This window comes from Pavona decussata, unplaced genomic scaffold (genome assembly GCF_977016875.1).
Source record: "Pavona decussata unplaced genomic scaffold, jaPavDecu1.1 SCAFFOLD_274, whole genome shotgun sequence".
Lineage (NCBI taxonomy): Eukaryota > Metazoa > Cnidaria > Anthozoa > Scleractinia > Agariciidae > Pavona > Pavona decussata.
In genome coordinates this window covers 639,419-662,100 of record NW_028145676.1, presented here as the reverse complement: position 1 = coordinate 662,100, position 22,682 = coordinate 639,419, and the positions used below count along the sequence as shown (strand labels likewise).

Genomic DNA, 22,682 nt, shown 5'->3' with positions numbered 1-22,682 from the left:
GCAACACGGCGACGCCAACGCAAACGTCATTTGAAAATATAACTTTATATCATTTCTGCTACTTCGCGATTATTTCAACTCGTTCAATTTCTACGGTGATACAAACAACAAACTACACAGGAACCAAATTGGTAGGGAGTGGTGGGTTAAGTTAAAAAAGAGAATGAAAAATTCACCGTCTTGTCCTCTCGTTCTCCCCAAAACCTTGAATTTGGTCATTTCACGTTGTTGTTTTGCAGAGGACGGCCGAGAAATGTACCAAAATTTAAAACGCACGTGTAGAGCGATTGTTTTTGCTTATAGGCTTTTTGTTTTGTGTCCGGTTGCCGTCGCCGTCGCCGCCGTCTTTTCATAAGGTCTCTATTATACAACATTGCGCTGCACAGCAACAGAAATTAGGTCTCTCTAATTAACGTGTTTAACAAGTTTATTTCAGCCAAACTTAAATATTAATTAAGCGGCATTTTATCAAGTTAAACTACAGATGATATATGGAATGACCGCTCTCAAAAAGCTTATTCATACAACTTATCAAAGTCTGCAACAAATGTGTTCTTCTCAAACGTTCAGGGCTATTGGTACTGAAAAACGTTTGGACCCGTGTTATGTAATTATACATATAGTTCAGTAGCATTGAATGCATGTGTAACATTAATTTAACCTTACAAGTACATTTTTGAAACAGCGTTTGAGGACACCTTAAAGTATAGAAGGAACTTTACATTACTTTGGCCTGCTAGTCTATCGTTAACTCTAGCCAAGTATGTACAGAAAAAGCTATGAAGAGAAATTGCGATGTGTTGAAATTTTAACGAGTGAAATTCTTGATTAAAGAGTGCGTAAATACGAATACTGTAAAAAGAACTCTTCATTGCCTACTCTATATTTGATTATTTGTATTATGTACAAGCAAGCTAACCAGTAAAACCAAAATACAGTCCCGGCAAAAGTTGGAAGCGATTCTCGTCCACAAGCAGATTACTGCGTCAATTACCACGGGAATAGAAAAAAAAAGAAAAGAAAACCCACTTGTAAACTTACGAATCGCTTTCGAAATTCTCTCCGGTCATCGAGGTGGCAAAGACAAGGAATTTGTTGCCGTTGATGTCAAAAGACTGCACATTAGCTGCTCCATTTGTCGGAAGCTCCTGTACTTTGAAAAAGCTGTTTCCTGACTACTTGTATACCAGTGGGTTTTTCATGTAAATGGTAAACACCCCCGGTCTCACCTCTCTGATCCTTAATCCGAGAAAAGCTGTTATGGCCCTTATTTTTAAATAATCTCGTTACAGGTTATATAACTTTTTATATTTAAAAAGCTAAAAGTTATATAACCTGTTACGAGATTAAGCAGTTCCTAAATGGCCACTAAATATGTGTAACATAGCAATCAACTAACGCCAGCGGGAAAAAAACAAAAACTAATCAATGAATTTTTCTTTACATCCTTGCTGCCCTCTGTATTATCCCTTCAATTACCTCTAGGGCTCTGTGCAATAATCATTAAATAAAAAAAGGTATTTGTCAAGATGTTCTCAGGCCTCCTTAGTAACCTCTCAGTCCTTTTCTGTAATCTCATTTCCTCGCTATTAAAAAGTCTAGTGGTAAGCTCCCCTTTGACGTGTGACTAAACGAGTCAAGTATCCTACATGGTAAGCAACCATTGTGGTAACGAAAATTACAATATGTTTACTGATAATATAAATAAGCTGCATGTAATCTAAGCTTTATAATGTTAACATTTTCCTTGCAAAGTTGTACTTGTTTTTTACAACTATATATCCTATCGTGCTTTATGCTTGATACATGTTTTTGATTAAAGTAAATATTTTTCGAGTTTTTGGCGTGTTTGTAATTGTTGGCTTAACGTAGTTCCTTTCCCTCCAAACCTCAGAAACAATTACATGTGGATCCATTTATACAGTTTACTATTGATGTTGTTTCCCCCATATTTTCCGTACTTTGCAATTGCCAGGTAAATGTGACCTTTGTACTCAAATGACTTCATATCATACGCGCCATTAGCTAAATTTTCTTGGTATTTTACGAACTGTGATACATTGAACTGATACACAGCTGAAAAACCATTCCTGTTGCCCACACCAAGGTACGTTTCGTGGCAGATCTCAAATGGATGTATGGCGGTGGCTCCACGGGTGGGAATGGACTGGAAATGAACGAACCTGCTGCCATTCCACTTGTAAATGAACGAATCGATGTTGGTAATTCTCCTATCATGTAGGTTGGCAAAGGCGAGGAATGTTACACCATTGTGGGTAAAGGACTTCACATCGAAGGCGCCATATGTCTGGAGAGTCTGCACTTTAACAAAGCTGTTGTTGTTGACTGACCACTTGTATACAGGAGATTGGGCAGAATTCCCTTCTCCGGATTTGCGACGGTTTGCAAAAGCTATAAAAGTTTCATTGTTTATTACGAATGCCGTGCTCCCCATCGGTCTCTCGGGTTCTATCTCCTGAAACTTTTTAAACTGGTTGACTTCCCATTTGTAGATGGTCGAGTTTGTGGGTGTTTCCCAGTCATCACTCGTAACGGCGAGAAACATTTCCGGCAACATTTGAAAGAAATGAAAGTTGGTTGCTCCATTTGTTGAGAGGTTTTGGAAAACAACAAACTGTTGTCCATCCCACTGGTAAATGACCGAGTTCAGGCGCCTTGTAACGCCATTCCAGTAGTTGGCAACAGCAAGATAATGTTTGTCGGCGATCGTGAAATATTCGATATGACGTCCTCCTGTGGTGTTTATGGATTGGTAATGAGAGAAGTTTCCAGTTGAATCGTTCAGTTTGTAGATGAAGGAGCTCGTCTTATATCCGTTTTGATCACCTCTATAGTTGGCGAAGGCGAGGAAAAGACTCCCATTAATTCTGAACTGTTCAACAGCGCGTGCTCCTCTGGTCGGAAGATCTTGATATTTTTCGAAGAGAGACAAACTACTGGAACAATCTTAGGTGAAAAGAAAAACAAAAGTGCCTTCAATCATTTAAAAGTCTATAGGACATGGCAATAATCAACGTAAAATGATCAGTAAAGGATGAAATGAAGGGAACGGCAAAAATGACCTAAACACAAACGTACATCTTGGAAAACAAGACAATGAATTATACCTGTTTTAATTAAAACATAAGTGACCATCCCCACTATGTACAAGGAAGCTAACCAGTAAAACCAAAATACGGTCCCGGCAAAAATTGGAAACGGCGATTCTCGTCTACAAGCAGATTATTAAGCTAATCCTGGGTTAACTTGAAGTTTGATTCGAGTTTAATTACTAAAGAAAAAGCATTTTTCCAAAACATATTTGCCCTTCAGCTTTATATTAGACTTTTCTTTACCTTTAGCTAAAAGTCAGCTTTTAACAACATTTTTACAGCAGTGATTATATTGGCGTGAACACCAGTAAAATATGCCTGGAAAGTTTATTGTGTTGTAACCAATCACAGGCGAGATCTTCATACCACAGAAACCACAGGCAACGAACGGTTTCCCATTGCCTGATTTCATACCGTGAGGGTCTGGGTACGAGTCTGTGTATTATGGGTTATGGGACTCAACACACACATAGCCAGAAAGAGCACACCGAACTTAACAACATTCTCAAGTTTGGTGTTAATCAAGCTAATATTAGGAAAGATACAGCCATTCAAAAACTCCAAATTTTACTGAGAAATGTATGGAACACCGGACGTGACGTGATTTGTCCGGCGTTCCATACATTTCTTAGTAAATTTTTTAAGTTTTTGAATGGCTGTATCTCGCCTAATATTAGCTTGATTAACACCAAACTTGAGGATGTGGTAAAGTTCGATGTGCTCTTTCTGTGGGTGTTGAGTCCCATATCCCATAATACACAGACTTGTACTCAGACCCCCACGGTATGAAATCAGGCAATCGGTCACGGAACAAATTATTTTCGTTTTGTTTGAGATACAAGCTGTCTTATTAGGGATTTAAAACACCGCTGTTCCCCAAGATCAGTGCTGAGGGCCGCATCCAGTACATTGTTCGTATTAAAACAAAAAAAAAAAAACATTTTTAAAGCGAACGCGATGTTCAATTCATATCTGAAAATTTATTTTTGCGTTCGACGATAGGAGAACGCAGTCCTAAACTTGGCTGTCCTGTGATCACATGGGGGTCCTGTGGTCACCTATCACGTGATTTCGCAGGCTTGAAGAAACGAGATTTTTTGGGTGGACGGGCGGGCGATGTGCAAAATCTGCGCCATTTTGAACTATGCGCACGCATCTATTTATTTTTATCAAGAGCGCGGGCTCTGATAAGTGTCTCTTTTATCTTTTGGCTCCAAGACGAGGAACTTCTAAGGAATACTCGACAGTTTTAACAGCGGAAATCCAAGTATTAACGGCAAAGAAATTATGCTTCGAGGAAAATTTGTGGTTTTACCGAGGCGATGAGCTGGCGGACATCTCAAATCATTGTTTTCGCTATGGAATTTCTTGGTAATGTTCGAGTGTTTGTCGCGATACAACTCACAAAGAATTACAGGTTTGATTGTGAATTTTTACTGAAATACTATTCTAATTGATCGATTCTTCGTATTCCGAACAGTTTTTGCAAAACGCACGGGTCGATAAATTCGCTTCAAAATTGACTCACAATTCCTTCAAATTGCTTGCGAGTCGGTCGCCTCGCAGCAAAAATTATACGCGTTCCCTTCTTAGACCTGTGCAAAGACTTATTTGAATAAATTTTTCCTTCAGGAAAGCTTTATTGCCTGTTTTTCTTTCTATTTTCATTGATGAAACGTGACGACTGCCTAATCTTGCGTAAACAAACACGACTGCCATGTGACGAGAGGATCAAATTTCATCGAAATTTTCGAAATTTTTAACTTCAGGTTTGTTTTTTGGGTAATCTCTAATTCGCAGCCACAGTAGGGTATTTCATTCGACAATTAGAAATTCTAGCTATTCTAGACCAAAGGAGTGCTGTTTCTTTGACACAGGAAGTTGTCTCATTTTTACTGCAATATGCTAATTTGTGAAATTGCTGGAAAACGCGTGGACCTCAATGGGTTAATATGTACCCGAAATCCCCCTCCTCCCCCCATCCCTCCCCCACACACCGACCTGAATGACACTTTTCCAATGGCAATTGAAGTTTCCATAATAGCAATTTCGAACGCACTTCATAAATCCGTGATTACTCCTAGTTCTAAGAAGAATTCGACAAGAACAACTTTGAACAAATTTGTTCCCTGACCGAAAGGAAACCGTTCGTTGCCTTTGGTTTCTGTGGTGTGAAGATCTAGCGAGATACAAACCTCAATTAACTTTTAATCGGGGATATGTGTTACTGATTCGGCTTTTGAACAACTTGGCCCTGGATTATAACCAAAAGCTTCTCAACTAACGTATAACCCAAGCTGTTGCAAAGACGAGCCAAATATTAAGGTCATTCCAATGTTATCGTACAAAATGATATGCCAACTTTTCCAGTGCAGAGCCACTCCTGTTACCCGAAAGAACATTTTCTTACGCTAAAGGTATACGCCTGTGTGGCAAGCACTAGAAAAGGGGGAGACTAAAGGAATTGAGCGCGGAGAAAAGCGAAAAGTGTTCCTTTCCTTCTTCATCACTTTGTGCGCCACAATCTTTTCACGGAGTGTCTTGTCCTCCACTTCATCTCTGCCATTCCCCTTTCTAGTGCCTACCAAACAGGCTGCTAACAGTGATACCGCCTGTGGACTGCAGTTACAAGTTTGATTCAGTGTAAAGCCAATGATACACAATGTAACGGATTTCAACATGAGTTCTTAAAACATTTTGAGCGACCTCTAGACTTGTTGGCGCTATGATTACTTGGTTTCTGTTTTCTTTTAACACGGAATAGGGCCAGGTTCAATAGTTCCATTCCACGACGTGCGACAACGTTCAACAGAAAACAAAAGAAAGGTCATTCTCCTGGTTTATTTCTATTTTAGATCCATTTATGCAACGTGCTGTGTGAGTGTTTCCCAAATACAAGGTACGTGTGACCTTTGTGCTCAAATGATGTCAGACCATACACGTTCTGAATGAAAATTTCTTGGTATTTGATGAAGAGGGAGTATGATCCAGAGAACTTATACACTTCGAAATTTTTAAAAAGATGGGACACTCCAAGGTACGTCTCATCACACATCACAATTGGATGCAGGGAAAATGCAATGTAAGTGGTAATTGACTGGAAGTGGGCGAACCTTCTGCCACCCCACTTGTAAATTAACGAGCCGCTTTCGAAATTCTCTCTAGGCATCGAGCTGAAAAAGGCAAGGAATTTGTCGCTGTTGATGTCAAAAGACTGCACATCAGCTTCTCCATTGGTCGGAAGCTCCTGTACTTTGGAAAAGCTGTTTCCTGACCACTTGTTTACAGAAGACCGGACAGAAAATCGTTCTTGGATTTTAATCCTGTTTGCAAAAACAACGAAGTCTTATTACAAACGCAGTGCTTTTCCAAGCTCCCTTGCTTTCTTTCTCCCGAAACTTTTCCAACTGGTTGTTTTTCCATTCGTAGATGACTGAGTTTATACTATAGGTAGTCCCATTGAAAAAATTTGTAACGGCAAGAAAAATTTTTTGCATTATTTTAAAGAAGTTAAAACTGGAAGCTCCAAATGTTGGAATGCTTTGCACATTGATAAAGTGTTGACCATTCCACTGATATATAGTTACACTTTGTATTGCCTTCCTTCCTGGTGATTAGCAACAGCAAGGTAATGTACATGTTTGTCAGCGTTCGTAAAATATTCGATGTCTTGCCCTGCACTACCTTCTATGGTATGGTAGAGAGAGAACTTTCCAGTTGAATCGTTCTGTTTATTAATAAATGCGTCTGAGTTAGCGAGACTAGCGAACTGATTTCCCTCCATTCTGAACGGCTCAACAGCGAGAGTAAATCTGCTTTGCAAATCTTAGTATTCTTTGAAGAGGTGCGAACTACTGGAACAATCTTGATAGAAAAACAAACAAAGTCATATAATTTAATTTGGTAATAAGTCAATCTAAGCATGGACCAAAATTTGCTGAGTTGAATAACAGGTTTAGGCTCCGTTCAAACGCATCCGTTTCCGTTTGAGAACGCAACTTTTTTCTTTACGGATTTGCCTTGCCTCCACACGTATCCGGTGAAAACGGTTACCTATATTGCAACTTTTTAAAAACGCTCTCCGGACTAGGACATTTTTGAAAATGCCGTTTTGGTGTTTTCGCCAGAGTAAAGCCGACAGACGATAGCAGACGCTTGAGTCAAAACTCAAACATGTGTGACGATCAGAGCAGAAGTATCGTAACTTTAAGATTTTTAACGGAGCTCGAAATGGAGTGAAATGGAAAAGAAGGCCAATTTTAGTATTGCCTACCCTGCGAGCAGAGGCCCTTCGATCTTCCCGAAAGAGACTCCACTGCCCTTCAACGGTTTGATAAGAGGAATGCGCTCACATCCATGCCATCTCCAGTCATGCACTGTTCAGGTGCAACAGCGGTCACTGGTATTCACTGGTATCATCTAACTGTTACCCTCTAATGTCATGGTTAAAAGCGTTTCATAATTTTACACACTCATTGACTTTGCGCGGGGAACAGTGTTGGCTGTCCCGTGACTATAAACTAGCCATTGACTGCGCTCGCGCTCGGCTCGCTCGGGTTGCAGAGAAACTCCAGCTAAATAACAGTTCCAGAACATTTCTAGATTTAAAGGTATCATTTGCAACCCTTTCCCTTTTATATTATACATTTACACTAGTCATTACACTAGTCATTCAGTCATGGTATGAAAACATAAGTGACGAAGAATAAAAGCATGCTTTATTAGCCATCAATTACCAACATGTGAAATAAATTCTAAGCCATATTAGAAGGCATTACCCTAGATCGGTTCTCACAGTTTCTCAACGTGAAATTAAGCGTAACAAAATGGTACACTTCGAATACAACCTAACTTTGATGGAACATATTTTTCTTAGGGTATCCTACTTTCGTTGAATTCGGCCAAAAATTGCTACATTTTGCGATTTGACCAGGGGATTAAAACCTGGCAAAAAAAAAAAAAAAAGACCAGAAAGAGACTACCAAAGTGAAAAAAACAACAAAGTTTTACCTGAACATGAGCGTCCGTCACCAGTGAACCCCGGCTTACAGGTGCAATTAAAGGATCCATGGGTATTCAGGCAGGATGCATTTTCGCTGCAGTCGTGGATGCCTTTAGTGCATTCATCTACATCTAGAAAAATAAGAAATGACAAAAAGTGATTTAACCGTCTCGACAAAGAATAAATGCAACTCGTTTAATAATTGGAATAGCCAATCATTTTTTGTTACTTTGAAGGGTTACCACAAATTGCTCAACACCAAATTTACCTGAACACAATAAATTTTAAAAAATGAATAGGACTGCAAACTGTACCTAAACATGATCGTCCATCACCAGTGAGCCCCGGATTACAGGTGCAATTGAAAGATCCAGCGGTATTGACACAGGATGCACTTTTGCTGCAGTTATGGATGTCTTTTGTGCATTCATCGATATCTAGTAAAATGTAAAGTGACAAAAAAAAAAAGAGATTAAACCGCTTGAAAAGGGAATAAATGAAACTTGCCTTGTAATTGGAACAGCTAATTATATTTTTCCTGAAGGTTAACAAAAAAGTGCTAATTTACCTTAAGACAATAAACTAGGGAAATGGATCAAACAGCAAACTGTACCTAAACATAATCGTCCATCACCAGTGAATCTCGGCTTACAGGTGCAATTAAAAGATCCATGGGTATTCAGGCAGGATGCATTTTTGCTGCAGTCGTGGATGCCTTTAGTGCATTCATCGATATCTAAAAAAATAAGAAATGACAAAAATGTGATTTAACCGTTCGACAAAGAATAAATGCAACTGCTTTAACAATTGAAATAGCAAACATTTTTTTCCGTTTAAGGGTTACCAGAAATTGCTCAACGCCAAATTAACCTTTAGGCAATAAATTAAAAAAAAAAATGAATAGAACGGCAAACTGTACCTAAACATGATCGTCCATCACCAGTGAGCCCCTGCTTACAGGTGCAGTTGAAAGATCCAGGGGTATTGACACAGGATGCATTCTTGCTGCAGTCGTGGATGCCTTTTGTGCATTCATTGATATCTGAAAAATGTAAAATTACAGAATCGAGATTAGACCGCTTGGACAAGGATTAAATGGAACCGGTTTTACAACTGGAATAGCTAGTTGCCTTTTTCCTGAAGGGTAAGCACAAAGTGCTAATTTACCTTTACACAATCAACAAGGGAAATGAATAGAACGGCAAGTTGTACCTGAACATAATCGTCCGTCACCAGAGAAGCCTGGCTTACAAGTGCAATTGAAAGATCCAGCGCTATTGACGCAGGATGCATTTTTGCTGCAGTTATGGATGTCTTTTGTGCATTCATCGATATCTGGAAAAATATAAAATGACAAAAAAGAGATTAAGCCACTTGAAAAGGGAATACATGGAACTTGTCTTGTAATTGGAACAGCTTATTATATTTTTCCTGAAGGGTAACGACAAAGTGCTTATTTACCTTAAGACAATAAACTAGGGAAATGGATCAAACGGCAAACTGTACCTAAACATAATCGTCCATCACCAGTGAACCCCGGCTTACAGGTGCAGTTGAAGGATCCTGGAGTATTGACACAGGATGCATTTTTGCTGCAGTTATGGATGTCTTTTGTGCATTCATCGATATCTAGATAATAGAGAATACAATAAAAAGAGCAGAGCCAGGGAAGAAACTGAACTTCGTTTGTACGAGGATTGACCAATTATACATGTGCTGAACTCAAGCCTTCATCTTCATTGCAGCTCATAAATAAGCTAATACATTTCCACTAATGCAACCTTGATACAAATTATACATTATATCCGAAACAAATTATACATTATTTACTGTCAGAACAACAAGTGAACTAATTTTCTTTTAATGCTGACCTCGTAACATACGTTAACTTTTTACAGTTAATAAGTTCTTCCTTCCTTTTGCTTTTTCATTTTTTTTTCTTTCTTTTTTGCCTGCTATCTAGAACCTAAATTAGCCAGGGAGCTAACAAGACAACCTAATGGTTTATTTAGCTTCCTTGCTTTGCACATTAATTTAACTGATAATTAATTTAATTTATATAACACCACTAAAAGATTGTAAGAATCAACATGTAAATAGAAAAAAAAGCACAAATAAACATTATTATTATTATTATTATTATTATTATTATTATTATTATGATAAAAGATAAACGAATTTCTAGAAATCGTTCAATTCACTTTTGGAAAAAGATTCCTAAAACGTCTTAGATATCACATCATTGTGCAATTTTCTGTCTTTTATATGCGTTCTGCGATTCCTAAATACAATTAGAAGTTAGAAAAATTCCAGTCAGCCTGAAGATCTAAGTTTTAATATCAAGCTGGGAATTGTATCAAAACAGTCATTCAATATCATACTTTCTCACATGACAATAATGAATTTACCTTTTTCACAGTTCTCTCCTGTAAATCCGGCGGCACACTCACAAAGATATTTCTTGTCTGTATACCCCATAAGACATTTGCCATTGTTAAGGCAAGGGTTAGTGCAGCAAAGATTCTGATAAGGAAAACAGCATTCTTAAGAAATTTGTAAATTTTTATAATTATCCTAATCAAAAGAAGAGTAAAATATAGTTTTTACTTATTATAGCGTATGCGACGACTCTTCAAGTAGTATCCGTTCTTTGTTTTCTTTTTCTGTATTTCTCGTGTCGGTTACCCACCCCAGACCGTTTTCACACCCCGGATTTCGGGAAAATGTGAGCAATCGTTCGTAACTAGGTAAATTTGAAACTACTGGTAAGATTCTATGTCGGAAGTCCTGAAAACATTGCGGTGAAGTCGAAAGCTGATACTTGCCCGCCTTGGTCGGAAAAGCCGAACGTTTGGGAAGTTCGTCGACAGTCCGAAGTTCATTTCCACATTTATGGTTGTATTTTAGCATTTTCAGAGCTGAAGTGAATTTACATTGGAACGTTTTTGAATAAACATCAGATCCTTGCTATCAGATGCCGAGCATGGGCCACCTCTGGTCAGACACGGAAATTCTTGGAAAAAAATAGAGCCTTTACTGGCGAGAAAAGTAGAGGGGAGAACTAATCCCGTTAGAGACTTAAACGAGTGAATTAGCTCCATCTCGCTGGGGAAAAGGTAACCAATGTGTCAACCGGAAACATTGAAGTGTTTTCTCGTCGTCATTGTCATCAAATTCAGACTTCATACCTCTGTGCCCGTATATGTCCAACCAGGTCTTGGCTTAAGATCGTCCGTGTGCTGAAAGTGATCTGAATCACTCAGTTCACAGATAACCTTATCTTTACTTATTGGACCAATATTGACCGAAACACATTTCCTCTCCATGACACATCGATGCTCACATGGTGTGTATATTCCGATGGTAAGGTTTATAAACACGTGACCTTCGAGGTACTGGCCAGTTTTTGGCGGGAGAAACTTCACTCGCCGGCAGCCATCTACGAGAAATAACAAAAATTTAAATAATCCTTGAGAATATAAATATAGCATCTTCTATACCGGTAATTATTCCTGCAATGCGTGAAAACTACAAAAGAACGCACACTTTTATCGTCTCCGTTAACAGCTCAATATAAAATAAACGACTGATTTGAAAAAGTTGACGAATGCACTGTGAATGTGCGATAAGGGGATTGCTTCAACTTATCTCATAAACAACAAAAACAAAGATCGACAGGAACTCAGTGAGGTTACCCGATAAAAATAAAACTGTTATTGGAGACACTCCTTTGTTTAGCGCCTTTGTTTCTGTCATTCACCTCCAATTGTATAATTGTTATGTTGTCGTAGGAAACTGCAAACACCTGCGTGAAGAAAGGTTCGAAATCGTGGTGTTAAATTGTCTCAAAATTTGACCAAAAAGTTAAGATCGTTGTGATGAATGTCTGTGTCCTGCTGACTGGTGTTTGATGAGTTTTTCGTCTGTTATGTCTTGTTTGGCAAATTTATGAATCTACGGTTTTGATACGTAGACACCAAAATAGGATAGGCGTCAAAATAGGATCTGATAAAGTGTGTTGCTGTATTCGAACGCATTGTTCTGAAAAAGTCTACTTATGTGATGGCTCAGAACGGAACATTACGCCGAATTAACGGTAAATTTGAAGAACGGTTAACTTCTAAGAACAACGTGGAAAGCCCTTGTACGAAATTTACGGCTTTAATCTGCAAAGTGTCCTGCATGAGATACGTTGATATTGAGCTTTATAATAAAAATAAAAAGGTCTTCAACGTAGCATAAAATACGGTTTTAAAGATACATTTATTTTGATCTATACAGGTTACAAAATTGTGTCCTCGGTCAGTTGCCGTTTTGTGCTTATGCTCAGTGATATGATAATCTGAGCTTGCACCATGTTTTCCATATCACTTTTCAATTCTTTAATACGTCTAATAAGACATCTTTTCTTCAACTTCTTTAATAAAGTGAATTATTACGTTAACGAGGGATAAAATGTAAAAAATGTAAAATGTATCGAAAATTTGTTTTTGTTTTTGAAATATAAAACACACCTTATTTCAGCGCACCTTAAAAAACTTCTCCTTTTTTCTTACTTTAACTATTTTTAATACAGAGGAGAAATGTGATGGTATATTTCCAGCCTGCATGGTAAATGAATGAGAATGATGTATTATTCCAGAAAGTGACACAGGCATACTCGGAAAAAAGAAATCCAGGAGTCGAAACCAAGACCTTCCGATTACTAGTTCGGATGCTCTACCACTGAGCTACAGGAGACTCGTGGGAGCTAAGGCCATTAAACTAGGTTCATGGGACAAATATCCTGCATACTGCTAGGATTTAAATCACATTAAGTCCCAGCAGTATGCAGGATATTTGTCCCGTGAACCTAGTTTAATGGCCTTAGCTCCCACGAGTCTCCTGTAGCTCAGTGGTAGAGCATCCGAACTAGTAATCGGAAGGTCTTAGGTTCGACTCCTGATAGGAGCACTCCGATTTCTTTTTTCCGAGTATGCCTGTGTCACTTTCTGGAATAATAGATCATTCACAGAAATGATCGTGTTCCTCCGTTTGTGTTGATCCAAACTATTTATCTTCATCAATTTAGTGTTGAACCGAACATGCAGCTGTGTTTCAGCTCTAAATTAACAACAAACTCAGCGCGAAAATCATTGTCAAGAAACATTTATCAAAACGGTGCCGAGATAATTATAAACCAGCAGCACAAACGACCCATCGTAGTGTTATCTATTTGCATATAGTGTTATATGGAAAAAGTGAGACGTTTTGGGAGGCCGGAACATTTTCTCGTTTTGAGCCGAACGTTTTAAGATCTGCTACATTCTTGGATCTTGTAGATTTTTTTTTTGGGTCTACGAGGTTCATTTTGTTCCCCTTACTTAAACCGAAGTTCTAGTGGTTGCGAATAGTTGTAAGGAGACAATTTGTCCTTAAATAGTAAACAGCCAAATCGGTCAGAAGACGGGGAAAAGTTTATTTTATAAGGGCGGTTGTAAACTTCCAACTTTATATTTGACGAGTTAGCTAGAAACCAAGATTAGTTTCTACGCCTTTTATTGAAAGACACAAATAAAAATAAAAAGTTCTTCAACGTGGCATATAATGCGGTTTTAAAGATACAAAATATTTTGATCTATACAGGCTACAAAATTGTGTCCTCGGTCAGTGGCCGTTTTGTGCTTATGCTCAGTGATTTAATACTCTGAGCTTACACCATGTTTTTTATGCCACTTTTCAATTGTTTAATACGATTAATACGTCTTATAACACATTTTTTCTTCAACTTCTCCAACAAAGAGAAATATTACCTTAACGCGGGATAAAATGTATGTCGAAAATTTGTTTTCGTTTTTGAAATATAAAACATACTTAATTTCGGTGCACCTGTATCAGAAATTTATTTCGTGCATTGTCTTCCTTAAAAGACTTTTCATTTTTCATTACTTTAACTACTTTTAAAACAGAGGAGAAAATTTGGGAGAAAAAAGGCAAAAGATAAATGATCGTGTTTCTCCGTTTGTGTTGATCCAAACTACTTATCTTCATCAATTTAATGTTGAACCGAATATGCAGCTGAGTTTGAGCCCTAAATTAACAACAAACTCTTGAAAAAACGTTTGTGAACACAGTGCCGAGGTAATCATGAACAAGCAGCACAAACGACCCACCGTAGTGTTATCTATTTACATGTAGTGTTTTATGAAAAAAGTGAGACATTTTGGGAGGCCGAAACATTTCCTTATTTTGAGCCGAGCGTTTTAAGATAGTGTCATCTGCTACATTCTTGGATTTTGTAGATAATGTTTTTTTGTTGGGTCTACGAGGTTCATTTCATTGCCTTTACTTAAATCGTAGTACTAGAGGTGTGAATAGTTGTGAGGAGACAATTTGTCCTTAAATTAAAGGCCAAATCGGTCGAAAGACGGGTTCAAATGTATTTTATATTGGCAGCTGTAAACTTCCAACTTTATGTTTGACGAGTTAGCTAGAAACCAAGATTAGTTTCTTCGTCTTTTATTCAAAGACGCAATGGAAACTATAAAACTGAAGAAAAATCCCTTCATGCTGTATATAGAATTAAAAACGTTCTTGAAGGAAAGCGAAACCCCTTTTAATTTTGTCCCTACTGCAACAATAAGCTGCAAAGTTTTGTTAATTAACTTATCGGCTTAAGGACTGAAATCTTTGCCAAATTTACGACGTGATAACAATGAAAACTCTGGCTCATCCAAAATCAACCAAAGACTGTAGATTTAGTGACTCCTTGTATTTAGTTCTCAATGTTAACTAACGATAAAATTGTGTCAAAATTTCTTTTCTAACCTTGTTGGGCATGAGTTTTGTATTGCGGAAACACTCCCCAAAGATAACAGAGGAATAGCCAATGAATGGTGCAGAAGTAACAGCCTGCCATACTTGAATTAAGATGACTTCATCGCGAACAATAATTCACTGTGTGTAGTCTTGGTCAATACGAGACCAAGAAAGGTATGAGTGGTTTCTTCAGCAAGAAACAGTTTTCATCTGCAGATTCAGAATTAAGGCCATGGATCGCTCCTATTGGCTGTAGAAAGTCGCTTGTATATATTGCCTTAAATTTTTGAAAAGCAGTCCATTAAATGTCAAAACAGGAAGTCTTAACTGCGAAAAGACTTCCCGGGTAGCGCTTGCGTTTGAAATTAGAAAAATAGTAACAAACAGTATGGGGGCGACATCGATAATGCGGGCAATTGACAGGTTTAGTGCAATTGACAATGACGCGAGAAATAACTAAAGTGTGACAAAAGCTGACGATTGTGGTGCAAATTTTAAAATAACTGCAAACTAAAAATGCACGCACATTTTTATCGTCACCGTGAACAGCTCAGTGTAAAATAAACGACCGATTTAAATATGTTGACGAATGTACGATGAATGTGCGATGAGGGGATTGCCTTAACTTATCTCACAAACACACACACAAAAAACAAGATCGACAGGAACTCGGTGAGTTTACCCGGTAAAAATAAAACTATTATTTGAGACATCCCTTTGTTTGGCGCCTTTGTTTCTGTCATTCACCTCCAATTTGTATCTAACTGTTATGTTGTGGTAGCGGATACATTAAAGGTATCTTTTGATCGATGGAATCCGCAAACACCTGCGTAAAGAAAAGTTTAAAATCGTGGTGCTAAATTGTCTCAAAATTTGACCAAATTTGTGCTTATGCGCAGTGATATTATACTCTGAACTTGCATTATATTTTTCATATCACTTTTCAATTTTTTAATAGTATTAAAACTTATATAAAAACATTTTTTCTTAAACTTCTTAAACAAAGTGAATTATTACGTAAACGCGGGATAAAATGTATTTCGATAATTTGTTTTTTGTTTTTGAAATATAAAACATACCTAATTTCGGCGCATCTGCATCAGAAATTTATTTCGTTCATTGTCTTCCTTAAAAGACTTTTGTTTTTTACTTACTTTAACTCCTCATAAAACAGAGGGAAAAATTTGAGAGAACAAATGAAAAAGATGAATGATCGTGTTTCCTTGTTTGTGTTGATTCAAACTATTTATCTTTATCAATTTAGTGTTGAACCGAATATGCAGCTTAGTTTCAGCCCTAAATTAACAACGAACTCAGCGCGAAAATCATCTTGAAAACACGATTATTAACACAGTGCCGAGATAATCATGAATCAGCAGCACAAACAACCCATCGTAGTGTTATCTTTTTACATATAGTCAGTGTTATATGAAAAAAGTGAGACTTTTTGGGAGGCCAGAACATTTTGTCGTTTTGAGCCGAGCGTTTTAACATAGTGTGATCTGCTACATTCTTGGATTTTGCAGATGTTTCTTTATTGGGTCTACGAGGTTCATTTCGTTGCCTTTTGTTAAGGCAGAATGTCTTTGTTATCCTTGAATTTAGCCAAAATAAGCTTTCTATAATCACCGGTACAAAGGCAGAACTTAAAAAATTGGTCAAAAATTCATGTTTTTGTTTCATTTAAGTTTAAGGAAATAAAATTGTTTGATCTACTTGGTTAATCTTTTCTAGAAAAGCCTCAGTGTATAAAAGGGAGCTTATACAAAAGTGCCTACTTCGGCTTGATTTTAGACGGCCTCCACGAACAAAACGAGAAAAAAATGTTCCCCCAAAATAAAAAAAGCTTTAAACAAAACGAAACTTGTAGTTTTAGGAGTAGTTCGCCAAGCCCTTTATTCTCGTGAAGTTTGGAGAAATCCTTTTTTTTTCTATTTTGTATACCCTTAGTCGGTCCTTACAGCAAACCGTTCTAAAAATATGTGTAAAATTCAATGAACGTTAGACGACGACATCTAATCCTTCCTAGATAAATTTCAGAAAAGTCAGGAAGTGTGAAGCTTTCCTCCTCCCCTCCCCTCCCCTTCCCCGGTCTGGATAGGACGTTGCCGCATGATACAGAGGCAGTTTTGCGCGTTGATGAATATCAGAAAATCGGAGCTCAGTAAGGTCTTTTGGAATCCAAGATTGGGGCTAAACACGTATTTTTGACTAAAGTCAGATGCTGTGTGGTAAATTTAACAAAGCAGCATTTTCCTTTACTCTCGGTTTGGTCCATCACGTCGCTATTAATTTCCCTCGCAGTATCAGCGTTGCTTAGTTCACTTTGGCATTCAATATCAGACAAAAGAAAAGGAACTAAAAAGGAAGTTGAAGAGATCAAGCTCTTTATTGGCAACAAATGGCACAGACACGTTGTGTTTACATTATTTAGTATGTTTTGCACTGCCTCACTTTTCCCTTATGGTGATAACGTGGTCTCTCGCCACAAACATCAGAAAAAAATACAAGTGACTACAAATATTAGCTGTCTAGCGCAGTCAGTATCTTTTCAAAGCTTTCTCAGTCACCAGCGCTTGCCCTGTGAAAGTTGTTACTCCTGTCCAGGTTCCACTCAGATCGCGTTCACCCAGGAGATTGCCTTTTTCGTCAAAGAACTTTTCCCGAGCCTTGAATCCGACGTTTATTTCCTGCTTGAAAATTATAATTTTCGCTTTGTATTCCGTCTTTGCAGGCACCTAAGGTAAAGAAAACTCACAATTATTATTTATTACTCAATCACTGCTTAAGCAGGAAGTCAATTGCAGGACAAGGCCACCACCAGTGGTCTAGGATGCTCTGAACATTCTGTTTATTCCTTTCCATATTTCCATTGGTTCCCGAGAAAATCCATTGTACAGCTTGAATTTTTTTTGATAGCCGTCACGCGTCTAGCACCTCACAAAAGGAAAATTATGGGTGCTTTCGTGAAAACCTCACATACTTTGGATCATTGATTTTGTGTAACGAAGATAAGGGTTGCATTTCGTTCAAATCTGATAAATTTAGATACCCTATTAATTTATTTCAATGGAGGGAGGAGGGAATACTCGAACAAACAACTCCATTTGTCACAGGGATAGTTGAAAGAATTAAGTCCCACCACGTTATTTCGGATAAGATGTTATCAAATGATAACAAGTCTAGATATGTAACAAAGCACTTAATGTATGGTCCCTCTGGAAACTAGTTTGTTTTGTTTTCCCTCGAGTCCTGATGTTTCCCTCGACTTCGCCTCTGGAAACATCAGGACTCGAGGGAAAACAAACGAACTGTTTCCCTCGACACCATACATTAAGTGTATATTGTTAGCGGACAATAAAGATACACTTACATTGAAGTTACGTTCATACGTAACCTCTTCTGTATTTTCCTTGGAGTTTGTGTAAATGTATGTCCCATAACCTTCCGCTGTTACCGATACCTGCCATTTGGAAATAGCACCTGAGAGTTCTCCAGAGTCGCTGGTAGTCGTCACACTCAGTTTCCATCCGTGTTCGCTGGAGTAGCTGGAGGACGTCTTCTTTGTCCATTTCTTGGTGAATTTCCACGTCAGTGCAGATGAACCGCGATTGACGGTTGTGTCTGAAAAGGAAGTCTCTTCTTATCAATCACTGAGGACATTTGAAAAATTTGGGCTGATGTCATTATTTGCAATTTAAACGAATTGTGTTTACAGTAAATATAAACTTTAATTGTATTGCATGGTCTCATAAACCTCAAAAACCGTTCTAGTATTATTATCATAAATGAATAAAAATTGAAATTAAAAGTGTCTTTGCCTCTGTTCTACAAAAGCTCTCTCCAACCGAAGCAAGTTTCGTTTGCACTTTAGCTCGTGATTTTTTTGTTTGTGTGTTTGTTAAAGACATTGAAAATACTATTCAAACGCAAAGACCGAAACCTTCAAAATTGAGCTGTTAAAATAGATAGGTTGAGCAACATCAGATTTACTTGTTGCTTTGTGTACTCAATCCTCCCTCCTCACAAAGCTTCTTGATTCTCAGATGGAATACTAAAGCAACCGTGCTGTTAATTCCTACGAGCAGTAGGAAAAGCAAAAGCAGTTATCAACACCAGTTTAACAAGCGTAAACGTTTTACACCACTACGATAATCTGGAAATTCCAACCATGGATTGAGAAAAGGATAAGTCAACCGATTCTCAGATCGACTGAAAGGCATGGAGAGGTCTGTTTTAGACTGCATTTAAGCTTTTATCTTTTTAAGGTTAGAGCGGGATTATAGAGTGGTTTATAAAAAGATAGCAAACCCTTAAAGGCAAGGAAGTACTAAATGAATACGAAACGTAGCAGAAACAATGTGTATAAAATAGTTAAAAAACACACTAATCTAGCCGGATAAGGTTGACACCAATGATACCCAGGTTAAAGTTTGAAAACTTTGTAACTCTACAAAATAAGAACTTGTCTTAGAATTTTGGGGAATATATATTGTCGCACAAAGAAGAAACTTAAAACAACGCACGTTTCAGAATCTGTCCAGAAATAAAGCAGCTGTGACCCTTGTCCCTGTTCACAGTTCGTTTTCACTTGGAGCATTTTAAAATGTCTCTTCAGACTGCAGTTACGACCAGTCGTCTTGTGGCTGCGTTTGTCTACTGTAGTTTGTCTACTGATGAGTTATATGCTTTTGTTTCTGTTAACAAACGGTCAGAACTTGATAATTTCAAATAAACATCAGCGTTACGATTAAATACCTTGTAAGATGGACTCTGGTTTAGTCTGGATGTTGTTAGAATTGAGATCATCCACGTGAATGATGGTCACGTGTCTTCAAGCCGTTTTCACCTGGCACAGTACTAGAGCATTGGTCAAACTAAAACTTGGCTTTTGACTGTAGTCGTCTCCACAGTAAGTTACCCAGGAATAACGGCTGCTTTTTGTACAAAAGCCCAACAGATCTTTCTTTATCCAATTTCTATGACAATCTTTGACATCCGCCTGTTTCAAATAGCAAGGGATCCAAGCCTTGCCGGTGTTGTACTCTACTACTTGACAAGGCTTGTTCTTGTAGACGTAATCCCTGAATGAGATCCACACGTACTCAATTCCAGTCTGGGAAAGTCCATACTTCCTAATTAGAAGATAGGAAAACAAAATTGATTCAGTGCTCACTGAAATAGGGTCAGGATTTGAAGAACCGAGCCGCACACCCCCCACCAGAGATTCCGAGAAGTACTACGCCCCCTCCCTCCGAGCAAATAAAAGGAAGTATTGTCACCATTTATGATTTTACCTGGTATGATTTTACCATGCGCGAGGTTTGTTATTTGTACGAGTCGACCCTATCAGGTCTAAACGTTTTATTGCGCGAAGAGCCTTTTTCTTAAAAACAGCAGTTTTTAAGTTAAATGTGACGTGCAGTGACTTTATATCGATAAACCTCTTCCTTATTAGTATGCGGTGTTTTATCTGCTGATAAAACACTCCTCATTAGTATGCGGTGTTTTTCTCGTATGCTATTTTCCAACGTTCACAAAAGCACACGCTTTTCCAGGAATGTTTTTGAAGCCGTTCAAAAAATTCACAACACGTGTTTTATCGGGTCTAAAACCATTTGGCTGCGCCTCGCGGTTTTAAACCCGATAAAATCTCCTGTTCGTTTTTTAAACATTACATAAAAATTCCTTGAATCAAATTTTAAAACTAATTCTCTAACTTGTACTGAAGTACTGAAATGACCTCCATTTAACCATACAATCGAGTCGCAGACATTAAATTTGAAAAAAGCAGATAAAGTAACATACCGGAGCACATAGAATTCGCCGCTTCCTTGCTCTCTTTCCCATCCCCACGGAAATAAGCCTTACATTTGCCGTTGTCATCATGATAACCGATAGGATTTGCTCGTCCATATCTATTCCAGTAGGGAGACCAAGCCGGTATGTGCTGGTCTGGGCCACCAAAGGAGTCTGCAGGAGGAGACCCGTAGCATTTCGACCAGCGGCCCACCTGGCCTGCTTCAGCAAGGTCCAAAATACTCAGGGCTGCGAGAAGCAGCGCAAGTGGCAATGACTTCATCTGGTGAAACAAAAGTATATGTTTATGTCATTAGGTTATTGAGCAATGCTAGAAGACACCTAGAGAGCCTCAATATTTTGATTGAAAATCGAGTTACGCTAACGTGTGGATTACAAATTTATTTTGATTAAATTACTTTGCAGCAAAGTTAAAGGAAGGTTTCTGTACCATACAAATTATGCATACATTTTAGGACTCGACTCTATTCATGCCCGTTCGTCGTGTAAGAGGGTTTAGTACGACAGTGATCATGTATAATTAATACTGGGGCTGTACGGAAATCTTTCCAAAGTTTGTAACTCATTGTATGAATCAAGACAGCAGTGCGAGGTAAGTTAAGTTGTAACGTGTCATTTACATATAATATTGCATACATAAAATTAAAGATACAAACTCACTGTATTGATGAAGAAAATATAGTTTTAAAGTTTTAGGTGGTATAATTTTCTGCACATGATTAACGTAGATGTATCAATGTGGCGTGCCAAGTTTAAATGCTGTTAACTAGTGGAGGAAAAATAATTATTTTTCTAATTTCTGAGTACCAACCCATGCACTTTCCTTCTTATACTTGCTGCAAGTCGTCTTCTTATGCGCGGAATGAGTGAACGACGAGCGACGAGGTCACGAAAACTTTGAGAAAGTCTATGTCCTTCTACGAGGAATTTGAAATTTTTCACAGCTCATTTGAGAGCGCGGGCATTTTGACACATTTAATTGTCCGGCTTAAAATTGAAAAATTGAAGAAACTTTCGTTCTTTCCTTCTCCAGGAAGAAAGCGAACAAAAAAAAAAAACAACAACAACAAACAACGAACAGCAAAGTTTAATTTCTCGATAATGTCATTTTGAAGAATTGATTACAGATTACCTGATTCAAGAACAACCGACTTCCACTATCCCTTTTACATGTAGCAAGCTTGTTAAAGGCGTCTACATGAACTTGAAAACGGCAGCCCAAATGTTTCAGGTTGGTTTCAATTTTTTTCTTGGCTATCCACAGCCGAAAACGTGTATAAATAGTTTTCTTTATCAGAACAGCGTTTTAAAGAATTTTGAATTAACTTCTCGTCTGCAATTGTTGAAAAAGTGCCGTGTGTTTTCGCCGCCGCTCTATGACAAATGACTCTGGATAATGTTCAGGAGATGAACGTCCTTTTTCAAGCGCTTGAGGGAGAGTAAAAGGGGTCGAATAAATCAGCCACTTAACAAAAAGCGCCTACCTTTCTGGATCAGTAGCAGTTATGGCTCTTTCTGTTTTTCTCGATCAGACTGCAAAGAGCGGTTCTTCAACTTCAGCTCGCTTTACAGTTCATCCGCTTTGTCAACCTGGTTTATATTGCTTCATGAGTCAAAAAAACATGTCCAGTGTGAAAAATTCCATTCCCAATGCGCTGTCTTCCCAGGCGGCATACAAATTTACTTGTGCAGGCTTTAACGCCTGCTATGTCAGTGAAACCACCGGATTACCTTGGCGCCAGGGTTCGCGAGCACTAACTTTCGGGCGTAATTCCCACATCTGCAAACATTTGCAGGGTTCTGAGACATGCAAGAATCTATTTTCTGGGGATTGCTTCTCCATTTTGGACTCGATTCACTTTCCAAGTTAAGATTGAAAAAAGCCCTACATTTTGAATGGGAACGACCCGCCCTGAACAAACAACTTAAAAGGCGTTAATTCAACACTC

The 22,682-nt window shown here is 38.1% G+C and overlaps 2 protein-coding genes and 1 long non-coding RNA gene across 3 annotated transcripts; all 3 read right to left on the bottom strand.

Moving 5' to 3' along the window:
• Positions 1-400: 400 nt before the first annotated feature.
• Positions 401-15,135, bottom strand: LOC146455445 (uncharacterized). The gene is made up of 10 exons (XM_085094311.1): positions 14,923-15,135; positions 11,304-11,554; positions 10,524-10,638; positions 9,622-9,744; positions 9,328-9,450; positions 9,035-9,157; positions 8,729-8,851; positions 8,430-8,552; positions 8,124-8,246; positions 401-2,967 (listed from the first exon to the last, which is right to left on the bottom strand). Exons 1-10 carry the CDS (start codon positions 15,011-15,013, stop codon positions 1,901-1,903), a joined length of 2,262 nt encoding a protein of 753 aa, XP_084950437.1. The 5' UTR covers positions 15,014-15,135; the 3' UTR covers positions 401-1,900.
• Positions 15,136-17,279: 2,144 nt separating this feature from the next.
• Positions 17,280-18,362, bottom strand: LOC146455444 (uncharacterized). Its single transcript, XR_014859028.1, has 2 exons — positions 18,287-18,362; positions 17,280-17,651 (listed from the first exon to the last, which is right to left on the bottom strand). It is a non-coding gene; the product is annotated as an uncharacterized LOC146455444 (long non-coding RNA).
• Positions 18,363-18,406: 44 nt separating this feature from the next.
• On the bottom strand, positions 18,407-22,285 carry LOC146455443 (uncharacterized). The gene is made up of 4 exons (XM_085094286.1): positions 22,218-22,285; positions 20,722-20,995; positions 19,672-20,048; positions 18,407-18,537 (listed from the first exon to the last, which is right to left on the bottom strand). Exons 2-3 carry the CDS (start codon positions 20,993-20,995, stop codon positions 19,963-19,965), a joined length of 360 nt encoding a protein of 119 aa, XP_084950412.1. The 5' UTR covers positions 22,218-22,285; the 3' UTR covers positions 18,407-18,537; positions 19,672-19,962.
• Positions 22,286-22,682: the final 397 nt, after the last annotated feature.